General features: G+C 40.4%; 2 protein-coding genes across 2 annotated transcripts in view; one reads left to right on the top strand and one right to left on the bottom strand.

The window, feature by feature from the left end:
• The window catches only part of FUNDC2 (FUN14 domain containing 2), a 29924-nt gene extending 23038 nt beyond the window's left edge, over window positions 1-6886 (bottom strand). The window contains exons 1-2 of the mRNA XM_025371970.1: window positions 6480-6886; window positions 11-161 (exon numbers count right to left, since the gene is read on the bottom strand). Of these exons, the coding sequence (XP_025227755.1) occupies window positions 11-161; window positions 6480-6612 (284 nt within the window). The 5' untranslated portion in view covers window positions 6613-6886. The remainder of the gene's footprint in view (window positions 1-10; window positions 162-6479) is intronic.
• A 2485-nt stretch (window positions 6887-9371) lies between these two features.
• F8 (coagulation factor VIII) overlaps window positions 9372-16910 on the top strand; it is a 222598-nt gene continuing 215059 nt past the window's right edge. Inside the window, exon 1 of the mRNA XM_025371967.1 lies at window positions 9372-9621. Within this exon, the coding sequence (XP_025227752.1) occupies window positions 9479-9621 (143 nt within the window). The 5' untranslated portion in view covers window positions 9372-9478. The remainder of the gene's footprint in view (window positions 9622-16910) is intronic.

The raw sequence follows: 16910 nt of genomic DNA, 5'->3' as shown, positions 1-16910 counted from the left end.
CATCACTTACCATCCAGTGACACCTCCAATGAACAGCTGGGTTGCCACGCTATACTTTTCTGCTGAAGGTCCAGATTCCTGCCCGAATAGCTTACGCCACCATGGCTGCTTCTTAGCAAATTCCGCAAGGTCCAGTGACTCAAAATTTCCGTCAAAGTTTCCTACAAGAAATAATATGTTAAATAAGAAAATATTTACTTTTATAAGAAATCACTACCATACCTAACTAGATTAAAATATATTTAAAGAAACAGAGATAGATATAATACGAAACCTCCAAATATTGTATTTTAAATAGTAAATTTATTCTAAGTTACAATTTTGGAAAATCAGACTAAAATCAGCAAATGCTAATGTCTATATTAGAGGGAAAAACCTAGAAAATCTAGAATTAGTCCTCTAGTTTGTCCTCTCAAATTTAAAAATAACAAAAAAGGCTGGGAATGGTGGCTCACGCCTGTAATCCCAGCGCTTTGGGAGGCCGAGGTGGGCGAATCACCTGTGGTCTGGAGTTCGAAACCAGTCTGGCCAAAATGGCGAAACCCCATCTCTACTAAAAATACAAAAATTAGCCAGGCGTGGTGGCGGGTGCCTGTAATCCCAGCTACTCGGGAGGCTGACGCATGAGAATTGCTTGAACCCAGGAAGCAAAGGTTGCAGTGAGCCGAGATAGAGCCGCTACACTCCAGTCTGGGCAACAGAGCAAGACTCCATCTCAAATAAATAAATCAATCCAAGAAGACCTACAAAAAACTGCCAGTAATGCATCCCAAATGAAACAAATTTGCCCCTTCTCTTCAGGAGTAACTCAATGCTATTCAGTAATCCACAAATTTTCTAAGTACTACGTAGATCTCCAGTGATAATGAAGATGAGAGGTAATGTTTAATTGAGCTCTTACTATTTACTAGGCAATGTGCTAAACATTAATCATGTATATCTAATTAATTGCAAAGAATAAGGTAGGTACTACTTATTAACTCAATTTTATAATTAAGAAATGAAAGCCAGGAACGGTGGCTCACGCCTGTAATCCCAGCACTTTGGGAGGCTGGAGGCAGACAGATCACCTGAGGTCAGGAGTTCAAGACCAGTCTGACTAACATGGAGAAACCCCACCTCTATTAAAAATACATAATTAGCCGGAGGTGGTGGCACATGCCTGTAATCCTAGCTACTCGGGAGGCTGAGGCAGGAGAATCTCTTGAACCTGAGGGGTGGAGGTTGTGGTGAGCCAAGATCACACCATTGCACTCTAGCTTGGGCAACAAGAATGAGACTCCACCTAAAAAAAAAAAAAAAAAAAAAAAGGCGCCGGGCACAGTGGCTTACGCCTGTAATCCCAGCACCTTGGGAAGCCGAGGTGGGCAGATCACCTGAGGTCAGGAGTTCAAGACCAGCCTGGCCAACACTGCGAAACCCCGTCTCTACTAAAACTACAAAAATTAGCTGGGCGTGGTGGCACGCGCCTGTAATCACAGCTATTCGGGAGGCTGAGGCAGGAGACTCACTGGAACCGGGGAGGCAGAGGTTGCAGTGAGGTGAGATTGCGCCATTTCACCCCAGCCTGGGCAACAAGAGTGAAACTCTGTGTCAGAAAAAAAAAAAAAAAAAAAAAAATGAAATGAAGGTTCCAAAGTTAAGTGATTTGCCCAAGCTTGGAGAAAGAATTAACAAAATGTCAATCCCTTTCTCTGTGGGAAGATAATGTCAGGCTCCCCTACTATACCCAGCCCTGTTTCCCTGGAAACACCGCACTAAGAAACGTCTGATATGAAATGTCAGCAATGTACTATTCAAAGCTGTTTACTGTAAAATTGACCTCAAATGATCAACTTCATCTGGCATGGAGTCTGTACAATCTTTTCACACATAATACAATAAACAATAGAAAATTACTACTACCCATGCAAAGGCAAAGCCATATAAAGAAACAAAATTTGTTTAAATAAACGAAATAGAAGCAGGCCAGGCATGGTGGCTCACACCTGTATCCCAGCACTTTGGAAAGCCCAGGGGGCGGATCACTCGAAGTCAGGAGTTCAAGACCAGCCTGGCCAACATGGTGAAACCCTGTTTCTACTAAAAATACAAAAATTAGCTGGGCGTGGTGGCGCACGCCTGCAGTCCCAGCTACCCGGGAGGCTGAGACAGGAAAATCACTTGAACGCAGGTAGCGAAGGTTGTAATGAGCCAAGATTACACACAGCGAGACCCAGCCTCAAAAAAAAAAAAGAAATAGAACAGTGACGATCAAGATGCTGAAGTAAGCAAATAACAATGTTCAAAAACTGCTCAAAAGATTAAACATATATGTAATCGGAGTTCCAGAAGATTAGAAAGAATGGGATAGAAGTAACATTCGGCCTGACAACAAATGATGCCACATGGAAGTCTGGAAATGCAGAAAGGAATGACAGACACTGGAATGGGTAAATAGCTGGATAAATCTAAATGAATACTTACTGTACAAAATAATAATTACAGAAATTTTATACTTCAAAATCAAAGAAAAAAACCAGAATAAAAAGTAGAAAACAGGAATAGAAGGGAATTTCTTCAATCTGATATAGGACATCTATGAAAAATATACAACTGGCCGGGCGCGGTGGCTCAAGCCTGTAATCCCAGCACTTTGGGAGGCCGAGACGGGCGGATCACGAGGTCAGGAGATCAAGACCATCCGGGCTAACACGGTGAAACCCCGTCTCTACTAAAAATACAAAAAATTAGCCGGGCGTGGTGGCGGGCGCCTGTAGTCCCAGCTACTTGGGAGGCTGAGACAGGAGAATGGCGTAAACCCGGGAGGCGGAGCTTGCAGTGAGCTGAGATCCGGCCACTGTACTCCAGCCTGGGTGACAGAGCGAGACTCCGTCTCAAAAAAAAAAAAAAAAAAAAGAAAAATATACAACTAACATCATACTTGATGGTGAAATATGGAACACTTTCCTTTCCCTAAAATTTATTCAACTGCTTTTTGTTTTGTTTTGTTTTGAGACAGGGTGTCACTCTATCACCCACATCGGAGTACAGTGGCACTATCACAGATTACTGCAATTTCAAACTTCTGGGCTCAAGCAATCCTCCCACCTCAGCCTCCCCAGTAGCTGGACTACAGCTGTGCACCACTGTGACCAACTGATTTTTTTTTTTTTTTGTAGACAGGAGGTCTCACTTTGTTGCCTAAGCTGGTCTGGAACTCCTGGCCCCGAGTGATCCTCCCTCCTCAGCCTCCCAAAGTGCTGGGATTACAGGTGTGAGCCACCTCGCCCAGCACTGTACTGGAGTTCCTAGCCAGTACAATAGAAGAAAAGAAATAAAAGTCAAAGAGATTAGAAAGGAGGTACAATAATAATTCTGTCTTCATTGGCAGATAATATAACTGTGTATATAGAAAACCCACAAAAATCTACAAAAAGGTACCAGAAGCAAGGTCACAGATTATAAGACCAATATTAAAAAGTCATTTGAATTTTTACATATTAGAAATGATGAACTGGAAAACAAAATAATTTTAATTGCAAAAATTATGTTGGAATAAATTCAATGAAAGATGCACAAGACCTCTTCACTGTAAACTACAAAACACTGCAAAGAAATTGAAGATGACCTAAAATAACAGGGATATACTATGTTTATGTTTTGCAAGACTCAATATTTTTAAGATGTTCATTCTCTCCATATATTGATCTATATATTCAATACAATCCCAATTAAAAAGTAGGTTTTTTTCTTGTGTTTTTGTTTTTTGTTTTTGAGATGGAGTTTTGCTCTTTTTGCCCAGGCTGGAGTGCAATGGCGCAATCTCGGCTCACCGCAACCTCCTCCTCCCAGGTTCAAGTGATTCTCCTGCCTCAGCCTCCCAAGTAGCTGGGATTACAGGCATGCACCACCACGCCCAGCTAATTTTTTGTATTTTCAGTAGAGACGGGGTTTCTCCATGTTGGTTAGGCTGGTCTCGAACTCCCGACCTCAGCTGATACACCTGCCTCGGCCTCCCAAAGTGCTGGGATTACAGGCGTGAGCCACCGCACCCAACAAAAAAGTAAGTTTTATGTAATTGACAAACTGGTTCTAAAATTCATATGAAGATACAAAAAAACCCAGCTGTGTTCCAGTTACTTCGGCTGTACAACCAATTACTCCAAAACTTCATGAAGCAAAACAATCATACATTATGCTCTCAGATTCTATCAGGAATTCAGTCACGGCACTGTGGTTTGTCTTTGTTTCATGATGTCTGAGGCTTTAGCCAGAAGATTTACAGGCTGGGTCTGAAGACTCTACACTTATTCAGATAGACAGGCAGCTACTCTTTGTGAATCAGTCTAGGCTTCCTCACAGCATAGGAGCAGAGTTCAGGAGGTGAAAGTCCCAAGAAAGGGAGAGAGCAAATGCCGTTATTACTTCCACTACATTCTGTAGGAACAGGCAGTCAGTCACAAGCTCCCATCCAGATTCATGAAGAGGGAATACAGACCCCACCCCTGGGTGGGAGGAGTGTCAAAGTCACTAGGAAAAAGACCACGAGGAATCGTAAATATTGCTGCAATCAGGAAAATACAAACTGCCACAAACGGCCAGAATAATCCTGGGGGCAGGGGCGGGCAGGGGAAAGAGGAGGGTTCAAGGAATTTCAAGGCTTATTATAAAGCTACAGTATAATATACAACTACCTTAATTTCAAGACTTATAAAGCGATGACATTCAATACTGTCAAACTGACCCAAGGATACCCAAATATAGCAATGGAAGAGAATCAAGAATCCAGAAATAGATCCACACATATAGTCATTTGATTTTTAATAACACAGCAGCAAGGTAATTCAATGAAGGAAACAACAAGTGATGTTACAACTACTACATTTTTTTTTTTTTTTTAAACTACTCTCAACCTCTACCTTAAACTATACACAAAATATTCAAGAATTCATTCAGGATATATCACAGATGCCCATTTAGCAGACAAAATATGGATGTTTGAGTACCCCATGGCCTCACAAGTAGTTAAATAATTTATTTTTCTAAAAAATATTTTTCTAAAAAAATAAATTATTTTTCTAATGTAACAGCAAAACATTACAGTTTTGTTTTAATGTAATTTGACCAAGCCCCTTAGATCAACAGGTGGCTCCAGTCAAAAGGGGGAATTAGAGGCTGAGGTGGGAGGATCGCTTGAGCCCAGTTGTGGCTGCAGTGAGCTATGATTGTGCCACTGTGCTGTAGCCTGAATGACAGATCTAGTCCCTAAAAAAGAGAGTAGGGGGGAAGGTGGATTAAATGCGAGATATTTGGTCAGTCATTGGTCAAACACTGCTAAGCACTATGAGAGACAAAGTCAGCCACTAGCCACGTTTATGAGCCCACAAAATCAATGATCACAGTATTATGTGATCATCACTGTGATAACAATTAAAATTCATCTTAACCTCAAAATTTCTCACAACAATTTCCTAGGTGCAAATACCTAATCGACCTATACGTTTAAAGTCAATAAGAGAAGTCTGCTCTGCAGGTAAATACATAATTATCACATTGCACATTCCACCTTCCCAGAGTCATCTAAAATTTAGCGGTGTGCTGGTAAAATGTTTAACAGTTGGCTTTAGGCAAGGGCTGATTTGTAGTGTAGCCAATTTCCACTGTGTATTCATTCATCGTGAGCATGACATTACTGAATTGTGACACCACTGAACCCAGAGTTGGGAAGAGATGCACAGTAGAGCACCATAGTATAGTATCTCCTCCACAGAGATACAATAGATGTATAAATAACCCCAAAAGCAAACCCCAAAAACAATAAAAGATGGTAAATAATAAAAGTGATGAGTTTTTAGTATTTCCACTGCCTTTAACATACTTTATGTAATTTTACTTTTATATAATTGAGTTTTCGATCATGGCTCTGTTTAGCAATGGGATCTGTGAGTCAGTACTAAATTAAATACAACCTAAGCATTCAAAATAGGGTAAGAAGTATAACTTAAAGACGTGCTCCACTGCGAATTACACGGAATCTTTGACTACGCCGACTAAACAGAAGGCTATTCTTAAGTACCATCCCATATGTGCTAGTTTTTCAAAACCAACAATAAAGCAATTGGGGAGGTGCCTTGTACACGGAACGACGCCATGAGGCATTTGAGATGAACGTCCAAAGGGACAAAGAAGCCAGACCGCTTCCGAGAACAGGGACAGAACGTTTCCGTGCTTCAGCTGCCGGGGGCGGCGCCGGAAGGCTGGGTGAGCTCCACTGGAGAAGACACACCGGGGTGGTTAGGCCCCAGACACGCGCGTGACCTTGGCTGGACCCTGGGAGCGGATGGGCCAGGGGCGAGCCCCAAGCGCCCTCCCAGTCCCCGCGCCGCTTTGGGTCCCGGGGGAGCTCGGTCGGGACTGGCGGGCGCTGAGCCCTTCCCCTTCCGGAGCCCAGGAAGGCGGCTCCCCGCGGCGCCGGCCGCGCGCGCGCCCGCCCTTACCTTGAGTGGACGCGGCCATTTCGGTGAGCTTGTCTCGCGAGGACACACGCAGAGGATCTGCGCGGCAGGCCGCGGAGTGGCGCTCAGTTGTCGCCACCACTTGGCTTCCGGCACGTGGGGCAGATGTTTCCATTCCCACAGCGGCAGCGGAAGAGGGCGGGCCGGGCGCGCCGCGCCTGCTTCCAGTCTCCGCAAGCGGCTACATCACAGAGCTCAGCGGGCGGTGTCACAGGCCCCGCAGCCCCGCCCAACAGATGCACCGAGATGCGCGTGCGCAGAAAGCTTCTAGGGGGTGAGGCTCCCTCCCTAGTTCTCCCCCTACTCCCCACCTCAGTCTCCCCAAACCACCCCCCACTGTCCCCCATTTTCCCCCCTCCACCAACCGCGGCCGTCGGGGCTCGCTCGCTAAGTACCTGGAGGCGAGTTCCTGACGCGACTGCGACTCAATCCTCACCTGGTGAAGAATATTTTACCTATGACTCACTGAAAATAAAGACGGCTGAGTGACCCTGTTTGCTCATGTAAACATTGAACAAATATTTATCGGCTCCTGCGATGTGCCCTACTCTTTTAGTGGAGGAAGACACATTTTATTTATGTATTTAATTTTTCTTTTGAATTTTACATGTGAGTTATACTTAATAAAACTGACTTCAAAATATATCTTCAACAGAAAATTCAGCAAGTTTCTATTATGTTAGTTAAAACAGCCAGTCTTTTCCTTTACTTTAAAAAATTATTCATAAATGTAATTAGTGAATGATAATAAACAGTGATATCTGATCCACTACTTTAGGAGTGACACAATCAAGCTATTTTCTTTATAATCACTGTGCTATTGTTTTCTTTTTCTTTTCAATTATACTGCTTAATATAGGATTTTGTAACACCATAGGAGTTGAGTAAAAATAAATCGGTAGTTGTGTGGCTGTAGGCAAGCCATTTAACCTCTCTGTACCTCAGTTGCTTTATCGGTGTCCACATTGCCGTGTTGTCATGAGGATTAAATCAGATAGCCTATGTAGCACCTGGCAGAGAATTTATCACCCTGTACTGTAACTGTCTACTTTTCTGTTTCCTCTATTGCACTGTTATTCCCAGAGGATTGGGAACTGGGATTTCTTCAGTTCTGAGGCATAGAAGTATAGCATAGTGGTTAGGAGCATGACTTCTGGAGCCAGAGTACATGGGTTTGAATGCTACCACTCACAAGCTGTGTGACCACGGGGAAGTTGCCTAACCTCTCCGTGCTTCAGTTAAAATGAAGGTAAGAGTAGTACCTGTATTTAAAAGCACCTCGGGCCGGGCGCGGTGGCTCAAGCCTGTAATCCCAGCACTTTGGGAGGCCGAGGCGGGTGGATCACGAGGTCAGGAGATCGAGACTATCCTGGCTAACATGGTGAAACCCCGTCTCTACTAAAAATACAAAAAACTAGCCGGGCGTGGTGGTGGGCGCCTGTAGTCTCAGCTACTTGGGAGGCTGAGGCGGGAGAATGGCGTGAACCTGGGAGGCGGAGCTTGCAGTGAGGAGATCACGCCACTGCACTCCAGCCTGGGAGACACAGCGAAACTCCGTCTCAAAAAAAAAAAAAAAAAAAAAAAAAAAAGCACCTAGAATAGTTCCTGGCATGTAGTATCAGCTGTCATCTCTGCATCCTTGTACCTGTTGGAGAGGAGTGTTTATCAAAGGGACTTCTTGCCGCCTGTTTCCAAACCAGTCAACAGTATACCAATTGCTCCTGAACACATTCTTGTTTGTGCAGAACTGAGCTCAATGATAACGTTTTTATAGCAACCCTGATCAAGTTTCTTCTCATAAGCTTTTACACTTTGAGGCCCCTGTGGGAGACCTCACTCTCCCTAATACACATTAACCTGAGTAGGGTGTTTGAGCTCACCATGGCTACATTCTGATGTAAAGATTCTATACCTGGGCCAAATGTAACCAACCCGGAAAAGTGTTAGGTTAAAAACAAGACAAAATAAATAAATGAATAAATGCCAGGTGGTTATGAGTGCTATTGAGAAAAATATCAGTAATGCAGGTAGGGTAAAGAGCTTACAACATAAATGTGGTGTTCCATATTTAAACCTCATTCAACAGGCAAGATTTGAGCTGAAATGCGAAGGAGTTGTGGGAGAGGAACTACGTGGAAATCTAGGGGAAAAGAAATAGCAACTATTGAGGTCCAGGGGCATGAGTGTGCTTGGTATTTTAGGGAAGAGTAAGGAGACCAGTATAACCAGAGTGAGATGAGACTACAGAGGTCAGGAGAAAGGGCATGCCAACCATGTGGGATGCTCTAGTACTTAGGCCATGGTAAAGATGTAGGGTTTTACCCTGATGGAGGTCAGAAGCCATTGGAGGATTCTGAGAAGAGGAGTGGTAGGATTTGCTTTATAGTTTTAAATTATAACTATAAATTATAGTTTTTAAAACAATAGTTGCCTAACCTCATGTTTTATGTAAAACTATAGTTTTAAAAACTATAAATTCCTCACACTAGCAGCAGTGTGGGGGGCAAGTGCAGAAGCAGAGAGACTAACAGGTTGCTGGTTACTCTTGCTAGTGCAAGTGAATTCTACAATCTTCGACAACATCCAGAACTTCTCTTGCTGCTGCCAATCAGGAAGAGGGTTGTAGTAGGCTAGGAATAGGAGCACAAATTAAAGCTCCTGTTCACTTTGACTTATCCATCCCTCTCCTCCTTTCCTTAAAGGTTCTGATTAAAGCAGACTTCTCATGCCCCTACTGCTCTCAGAAGTGAATGGGTTAAGTTTAGCAGCCTCCCTTTTCCTACTTCAGTTCTTCCTGTGGCTACTTCCCACTGATAAAAAAGGAAGCAATCCTGTCGGTTACTGCTTAGTGCTAAGCACATCCAGTGTGTAAAGTTCCTTTAAATCAGAAATTTTACTTTTTTCCCCTCCTGAGAGCTAAAGATATTTTAAAGAAGAATTAACCTTTTGCTTCTTCAGTTGAACATTTGTGGCAATAAGTCATGCAAATAGAGCTCTCCACCTACTTCTTTCTGTGCCTTTTGCGATTCTGCTTTAGTGCCACCAGAAGATACTACCTGGGTGCAGTGGAACTGTCATGGGACTATATGCAAAGTGATCTCGGTGAGCTACCTGTGGACACAAGGTAAAGGCATGTTCTGTGGGGTCTGATGAGGGGCCAGGATTGTGGGGGTGTAAGTCTGCTTGGAGGAAGGTGCAGACATCGGGTTAGGATGGTTGTGATGCTACCTGGGCCCCAAAGAAACATTTCTGAGTAAGTTGTGCTCACATCTGTGTTATTAGCACAAATGCTAATTGCCAGTTCTTTTCATAGGTCTGACCTATTTGTTGATATTTTGTTCTGTTTTGTCCAGTGCTCCTCTTTGTCACATGCTGCTCCTCCAGAATCTAGAGACTGGAGTATAGGGAGGTTGAAGGGACAAAGACAAAACTTCCTTCTGCCTGCCCAAGCTTCCATAGAGAGAAGGCAATGAAATCCAATCAATATCACACACGAGTTTCATGTCTGGGTCTCTTGTGTGTACATGCGATGTGTGTTTTTTAAATATCTTTTCTACTTTGGGTGTAAGGATAATATGAGCCATGAGTTCAGAAGCTTTTCATGTTTGGGGCTTTCTGGTGCATTTAGGGAGAGTACTAAATAACTATCAATATTGTCTATGGTCATCAGTTGATTCAGATTTTTCTACCTCTTCTTCAGTAAATATTGGTATATTTTTGTCTATATTTTGGTCTATATTTTCATAGAAAGAAATCTACTATCCCTAGGTTTGATAATGTATTGGTATCAAGTTACATGTGAGTCTCTTGTGATTTTGTTAAACTGTTCTGTGTCTGTAGTTATATTTCCTTTTTCATTTCTTATGTTGTATATGTTCTCTTCTCTCTTTTAAAAATAATATTTCCAGGAGTTTTCTTGATTTTATTGGTCTTGTCAAGAATTTTCTTTTGGTTTGATTTATCAAATCTCTTTTTTCTTTGTGTTGCATCAGTTTCTGCTTCTACTTTCATTAGTTCATTCCTTCCTTCTAATTTCCTTTGGTTCATTTTGTTGTTCAATTTTTGCTTATTGAGTTGAATGTTGAAATCATTTATTTTATATTTTGTTTTGTCTTCTTTAAATGTGTATTATAAAGATTTAAATATAATACATAGATAGTGGTTATGTAAACATTAAATGTGGTCATATTGTACATACTTTATAGTCTTTTTGGTTCTTTCTGTTTGGCTCCCCACCCTCTTTCCACATGAGTCCCCTTTTCCCCCACCTCAACTGGGTAACCCCGGTATGATCATATATATTCACATACACATACACACAGACAAAGGTTTTCTTGGACACTATTTGTTTTATAAAATTAGGACATTGTACACACATTTCTCACTCATTAACACCTGCTAGAACTGTAAGTCAATTGGCATAGCCTTAATTCATTATATTTATTGGCTATATAAGATTCTATGGTATGGCTGTATCTACGTTCACTTTATTCCAGTTTTTGGCTACTATATCCTATATCATTGCATACTGGTGCTTTTACTTCTGTCGAACTAATTTGCAAGAGGAATATTAATGGAACGAAGGGAATGTTTCCTTCTAAGTTTTAATTTCCAAAGAAGCCAGAACTTTTCACACATTTCTACCATCGAAGTATGAAAATGGCCTTCTCTCTGCACTCACGTAGTGATAAGTTTTATCCTGTTTTTAAAATTTGCCAATTTTACAGGTGTGGAGTGATATTACATCATTACTTTCATTGTGTTATTTTTATTTCTAGTAACTTGAGCATCTTTTTAAATGCTTGTTGGCTATTGAATTTATTTGGGGGATTTAATTAGTCATATGCTTTGCCCATTATTCTTTGGACTCTTTCATTTAAAAGAAAATTAGGAGAACCCTTTTATTATTACAAGTATTAACTCTTTGTCATGTATATTGCAGTTTCCCCCAAGATCTATTGTTTGTCTGTTGACTTTGTTATAACTTTTACCAAAACAGTTTTTAATTTTTATAAGCAGAAATATATTTTCTTTCATGTCTTCAGAGTTGGCAAGGTTGGTTAAAAATGTTTCCCACACCTCAAGATTGTACGTGTAGTCTCCCAGATTTTCTTGCAAAATGTTTACTGTTTTGCTTTTTATATGCATTGCTTCAATTATCTGCTAATTACTTTTGTCATATGGCATGAGAGAGGGATTTGTCTAGTTTTATTTCCATCCAGATCAATAGCCTATTATGATGGCACCTTTTGCCACTGATTTGAATCAACACATTCATCATATAAAGTTCTCATATATATTAGCATATATTTCTGGATTCATTAGGCTGTTTCACTAATCTAGTATTATCTTGCTATGCCAATACCATAGTGATTTGATTACAGTGAGCCTATGATATCTTCTGATATCTAGTGGGTGAAAGCAATCTTCACTATTCTTTTTGTACCTTTCTTAGCTATTCTTAGACACTTTATTCTTCCACATAAAACCGTTAAGATATTTTTCAAATTAAAAAGATCCAAGCCCTGTTGTGATTCTAACTGAAATTTCATTAAACTCATACCTTAATTTTATTAATATAATAAATTTAAATATTTTTCTTATTACATTTATCTCTATGTATTTTATAAGTGTGATGCTATTGTTAATAAGATAGTTTTCTCCTATTTCCATTTATGAGTGCTTAGTACCAGAATAGAGATAAGCTATTGGTTTGTGTTTATTCAGCTTTTTCTTTTGAGGCAGGGTCTCATTTTGTCACCCAGGCTGAAGTGCAGTGGAGTGATCTCACCTCACTGCAGCCTTGACCTCCTGGATTCAAGCAGTTCTCCTGTCTCAGCCCCGCAAGTAGCTGGGACTACAGGAGCAGGCCACCATGGCCGGAAAATTTTTGTATATTTTTTAGAGATGGGTTTTTGCCATGTTACCCAGGCTGGTTTTCAGCTCCTGAGCTCAAGCAATCTGCCCACCTCAGCCTCCCAAACAGCTAGGATTACAGGTTTGAGCCACTGCACCCAGCCATTGTATATTCATCTTAAATCTAGCTACCTTGCCAAATTCGCCTATTAACTCTAGTAATTTTACCCTAAAGTCTCTATGAGTATTGAATCATATCATCAGTGAAATGGGACAGATTTTAGCTCATTTCCAATGTTTATAGCCAGTTATTTCATTTTCTTATCTTACTGAATTTATTAGAAAACAGGAGAAAATGTTAAATAATAACAATGAAAGTGAACATTCCTTCTACTCTATGTTTACTTGAAATAATTTTTGTATTTTGCTATTTAGAGTAACATTTGCTGTTTTGGTTTTTGCAAATGGTACTTGTTACTTCTATTCTCATTTGCCACAAAATATTTATCATAAATAACTTTTCAGTAGCTGGTATCATCTGAACTGTCTTCTTTGATATGTTGATAAATTATGTTAATAGATGTCCTGACACTAAATACACTTACATTCTTGGAGTAAAATCTGCTATTCATGTAATTTGATTATTAGTGGGTTCTATGTGCTACTATTTCTTTAGACACTGTGTGCCTTTGAATGTGGGATTGATCTATAACTTTTTTCTTTTTTTACTATTATTAGTGGATTTTCACGCTCAGCCTACTAATAATAGTAAACAAAGTTTTGTTGGCTTTATCAAATGAATTGATGAGTACTCCATCTTTTTCTATTGCTTAGAATAGCTTAAGTAACATTAGAATTATCCATTGTCTAAAAGTTAGGCGAGACTCACTTATGAATCCATTTGGTCCTAGTGACATTTGCAATGTCTTTAATCACCCCTCCAGGCTCTTCTATGATAATCAGTCAATTCAAGTTTCAACTTCTAATAATTATATACCTTTCTAGGAAGTAACTTTATTTATTTTTTCAATTTTGTTGTGACAGTGTTGCATGTAGCACTCACTCATGATTCTTTTACTCCACATTATTTGTAGTTATGTGCCCTTTCTTATTCCTAAATTCCTCTATCTTTGCTATTTATCTTTTCTCCTTGAATAAGTTTGCCAGTGATTTGTCTATTTTGTTGCTGGTGGTGCTCTTTTCGAAGAATGAGCTTTTGGATTTATTTTTTTTTCTAGTTGGTATAAAGCATTTTTATTTTCACTGAGCAGGAAAAAAAGCTATTGATTCATTAACCGCGTTGCTTTATTGGCATGTAGCTATGCACTGTTCACACATTAATATATAACTCCTCAGTCTGTTTTATTTTGTCCGATGGGAAAACATGAACAGTGAGATTTCTTATGCAAAAAGTGAACAGCTCAACTACACTAACTCCATATACTTTTATTAACATTCCAGAGACTTGTCCTCTCAACATGATCTGACCTCTGCTGGATAACTTTTCAGGAAAAGTATTTTCTGATCAGTGGAGCTTGGAGATATAAATAAGCAATCGGCCAAGTATGGTGGCTCATGCCTGTAATCCCAGCACTTTGGGAGGCCGAGGTGGGCAGATCACCTGAGGTCGGGAGTTGGACACCAGCCTAGCCAACATGGTGAAACCCCATCTCTACCAAAAAAAAAAAAAAAAAAAAAAATTAGCTGGGCATGGTGGTGCTCGCCTGTAATCCCAGCTACTCAGGAGGCTGAGGCAGGAGAATCACTTGAACCCAGGAGGCGGAGGTTGCAGTGAGCTAAGATCACACCACTGCACTCCAGCCTGGGCAACACAGTGAGACTCCATTTCAAAAAAAAAAAAGCAATATCTCTCATATACATTAACTGGACCCCAACTTTCCTAAAGTTCATCCCAAAGCTGAAGTTCATGAAGGCACTTGTTGTCAAACTAGTTCATGAATCACTCGAGAAGCTTATTAAAATTTAGATTCCTAGGCCCCATCCTCAGCAAACTATTCCATGTAGTGGAAACCAGCAATGGTGCATCAACACTCTCTCATGCTTGGAATTGCTCTGACTTCAATTTTCCGTGCATATCTCTGGCCTTTTTTGCCTCTCTCTTTTACTTTTAAGGACCCATGTGATTACATTGGGCTGACCTGGATAATTCAGATTACTCTCCCCATCTCAAGGTCAGCTGATCAGCACCCTTAATTCCATCTTCAAAGTTTTAGTTTGCCACATAATGTATTTTTGGTCATCACACCAAGGAGCAAAGGTGATGTGGGCCAAATTTTTACCTGCCACAGGTATAGTTTACATATAATGCAGCACATCAGTTTTAAATGTGCAGTTTGATGAGTTTTGACAAATGCATACACTTGCGTAACCACCACCCTAATCAACATGCATTTACATCAACCCTCCTGCAACTTTTTAATGAGTCTTTCCCACTGACCTGGCCTCAGGCAATAAACTGCTATCTGGAAATTACCGATTTGTTTTCACATGTTCTAGAATTTTACATCAGTGGAATCATACGGTATGCATTCTTCTATGGCTTTTTTTCTTCAGCATCATGATTTGGAAATTCATGCAGGTTGTTGCATAAAGTATTTCTATCCTTTTTATTGCTGATTACTGCTCCATTATGGGATTATATCACAATTTGGGGTTATTTCCAGTTGGGGCAAATACAAATAAACCTGCTGTGAACAGTGTTCCACCTGTTTTGTGTGAACATCTATTTTCATTTATCTTAGTTAAATATCTAGGAGTGGAATTGCTGGATCATATGGTAAGTGCATGTTTAACTTTAAAAGAAACTGCCAGACAGATTTCTTTTTTTATTTTTTTTTTTTTTTATTTTTTTTTTTTGAGACGGAGTCTTGCTCTGTCACCCAGGCTGGAGTGCAGTGGCCGGATCTCAGCTCACTGCAAGCTCCGCCTCCCAGGTTTATGCCATTCTCCTGTCTCAGCCTCCCGAGTAGCTGGGACTACAGGCGCCCGCCACCTCGCCCGGCTAGTTTTTTGTATTTTTTAGTAGAGACGGGGTTTCACCGTGCTAGCCAGGATGGTCTCGATCTCCTGACCTCGTGATCCGCCCGTCTCGGCCTCCCAAAGTGCTGGGATTACAGGCTTGAGCCACCGCGCCCGGCCCAGATTTCTTGAATGTACCATTTTATACTTCCACCTGCAATGCATGAGAGTTCTAGTTGCAATATATCCTGGACGACATTTGATGTTGCCAGTACTTAATGACTGCATAGTGGTATCTCACTATACTTTTTTTTGAGATGGAGTCTCATTCCATCACACAGGCTGGAGTGCAGTGGCGCAATGTCAGCTCAACATCTGCCTCCTAAACTCAAGCAATTCTCATGCCTCAGCCTCCTGAGTAGCTAGGACTACGGTCACACGCCACCACGCCCAGCTAATTTTTGTATTTTTAGTAAAGATGGGGTTTTGCCATGTTGGCCAAGCTGGTCTCAAACTCCTCGCCTCAAGTGATCCACCTGCCTCAGCCTCCCAAAGTGCTGGGATCACAGGCTTGAGTCACCGTGCCTGGTTATACTTTTAATTTGCATATCTCTGATGACTAAAGATGTTGCATATGCTAATTAGCCACTCCTATATCTTCTTGGAAGTGTCTATTCAAATCTTTCATCCTTTTTTTTAAACGTAGTTTCAACTTTTATTTTAGACTGAAGAGGTACATGTGCAGGTTTGTTACATGAGTATGTTGCGTGATGCTGAAGTTTGGGTTACGAATGAATGATCCTGTCACCGAGGTAGTGAACATAGTACCCAATAGGTGGTTTTTCACTCCTTGCTACCCTTCCTCTTCCCTCTTTCCTCTAGTAGTCCCCAGTGTCTATGATTCTATGTCCATGTGTTCTCATCATTTAGCTCCCACTTATAAGTGAGAACATATGGTATTTAGTTTTCAATTCCTGTGTTAAATCACTTAGGATAATGGTTTGGCCAGTTTTTAATTGGGTTGTCTGTCTTGTTATTGTTGAGTTTTGATAATTCTTTATATATAATTCTTTATATATATACTTTTCAGATATACTTGTTTTGAATATTTTTTTCTAATCTATGGCTTGCATTTTCATTTTCCAAATGGTGTCTTTCAAATAGTGGAAATTTATAGTTGTAGTTAAGTCCAATTTAGCTTTTTTTCTTCTATGTTTCATGCTTTTTTTCCCCTGTCCTAGGAAATCTTTGCCTACCTCAAGTTCACAAAGCCTTTCTTCTGTTTTCTTCTAGAACTTTTATCATTTTAGGATTAGTATTTAGGTTTATAATACATTTTGAGTTAAATTTTCGGTATGGTGTGAAAAGCTTTTCTTTCTCTGTTGAATTCCATTGGCACCTTTGTAGAAAATTAAATGACTGTATATAGGCAAATCTGTTTGTGAATTCTCTAGTTCCATAGATGTGTGTGTCTGTGCTTTGTTTCTTTAGATTTTCTTTAATTTCCCTCTAGGATATTTTGTAGCCTACAGAGTACTTCTTGGAAGAATTTTATTAATTGTATCCCTAAGTATTTTG

The sequence above is a fragment of the Theropithecus gelada genome, chromosome X (assembly GCF_003255815.1).
Source record: "Theropithecus gelada isolate Dixy chromosome X, Tgel_1.0, whole genome shotgun sequence".
Classification (NCBI taxonomy): domain Eukaryota; kingdom Metazoa; phylum Chordata; class Mammalia; order Primates; family Cercopithecidae; genus Theropithecus; species Theropithecus gelada.
Note: the sequence above shows the minus strand (reverse complement) of the source record. Positions and strands in the feature narration are given on the sequence as shown.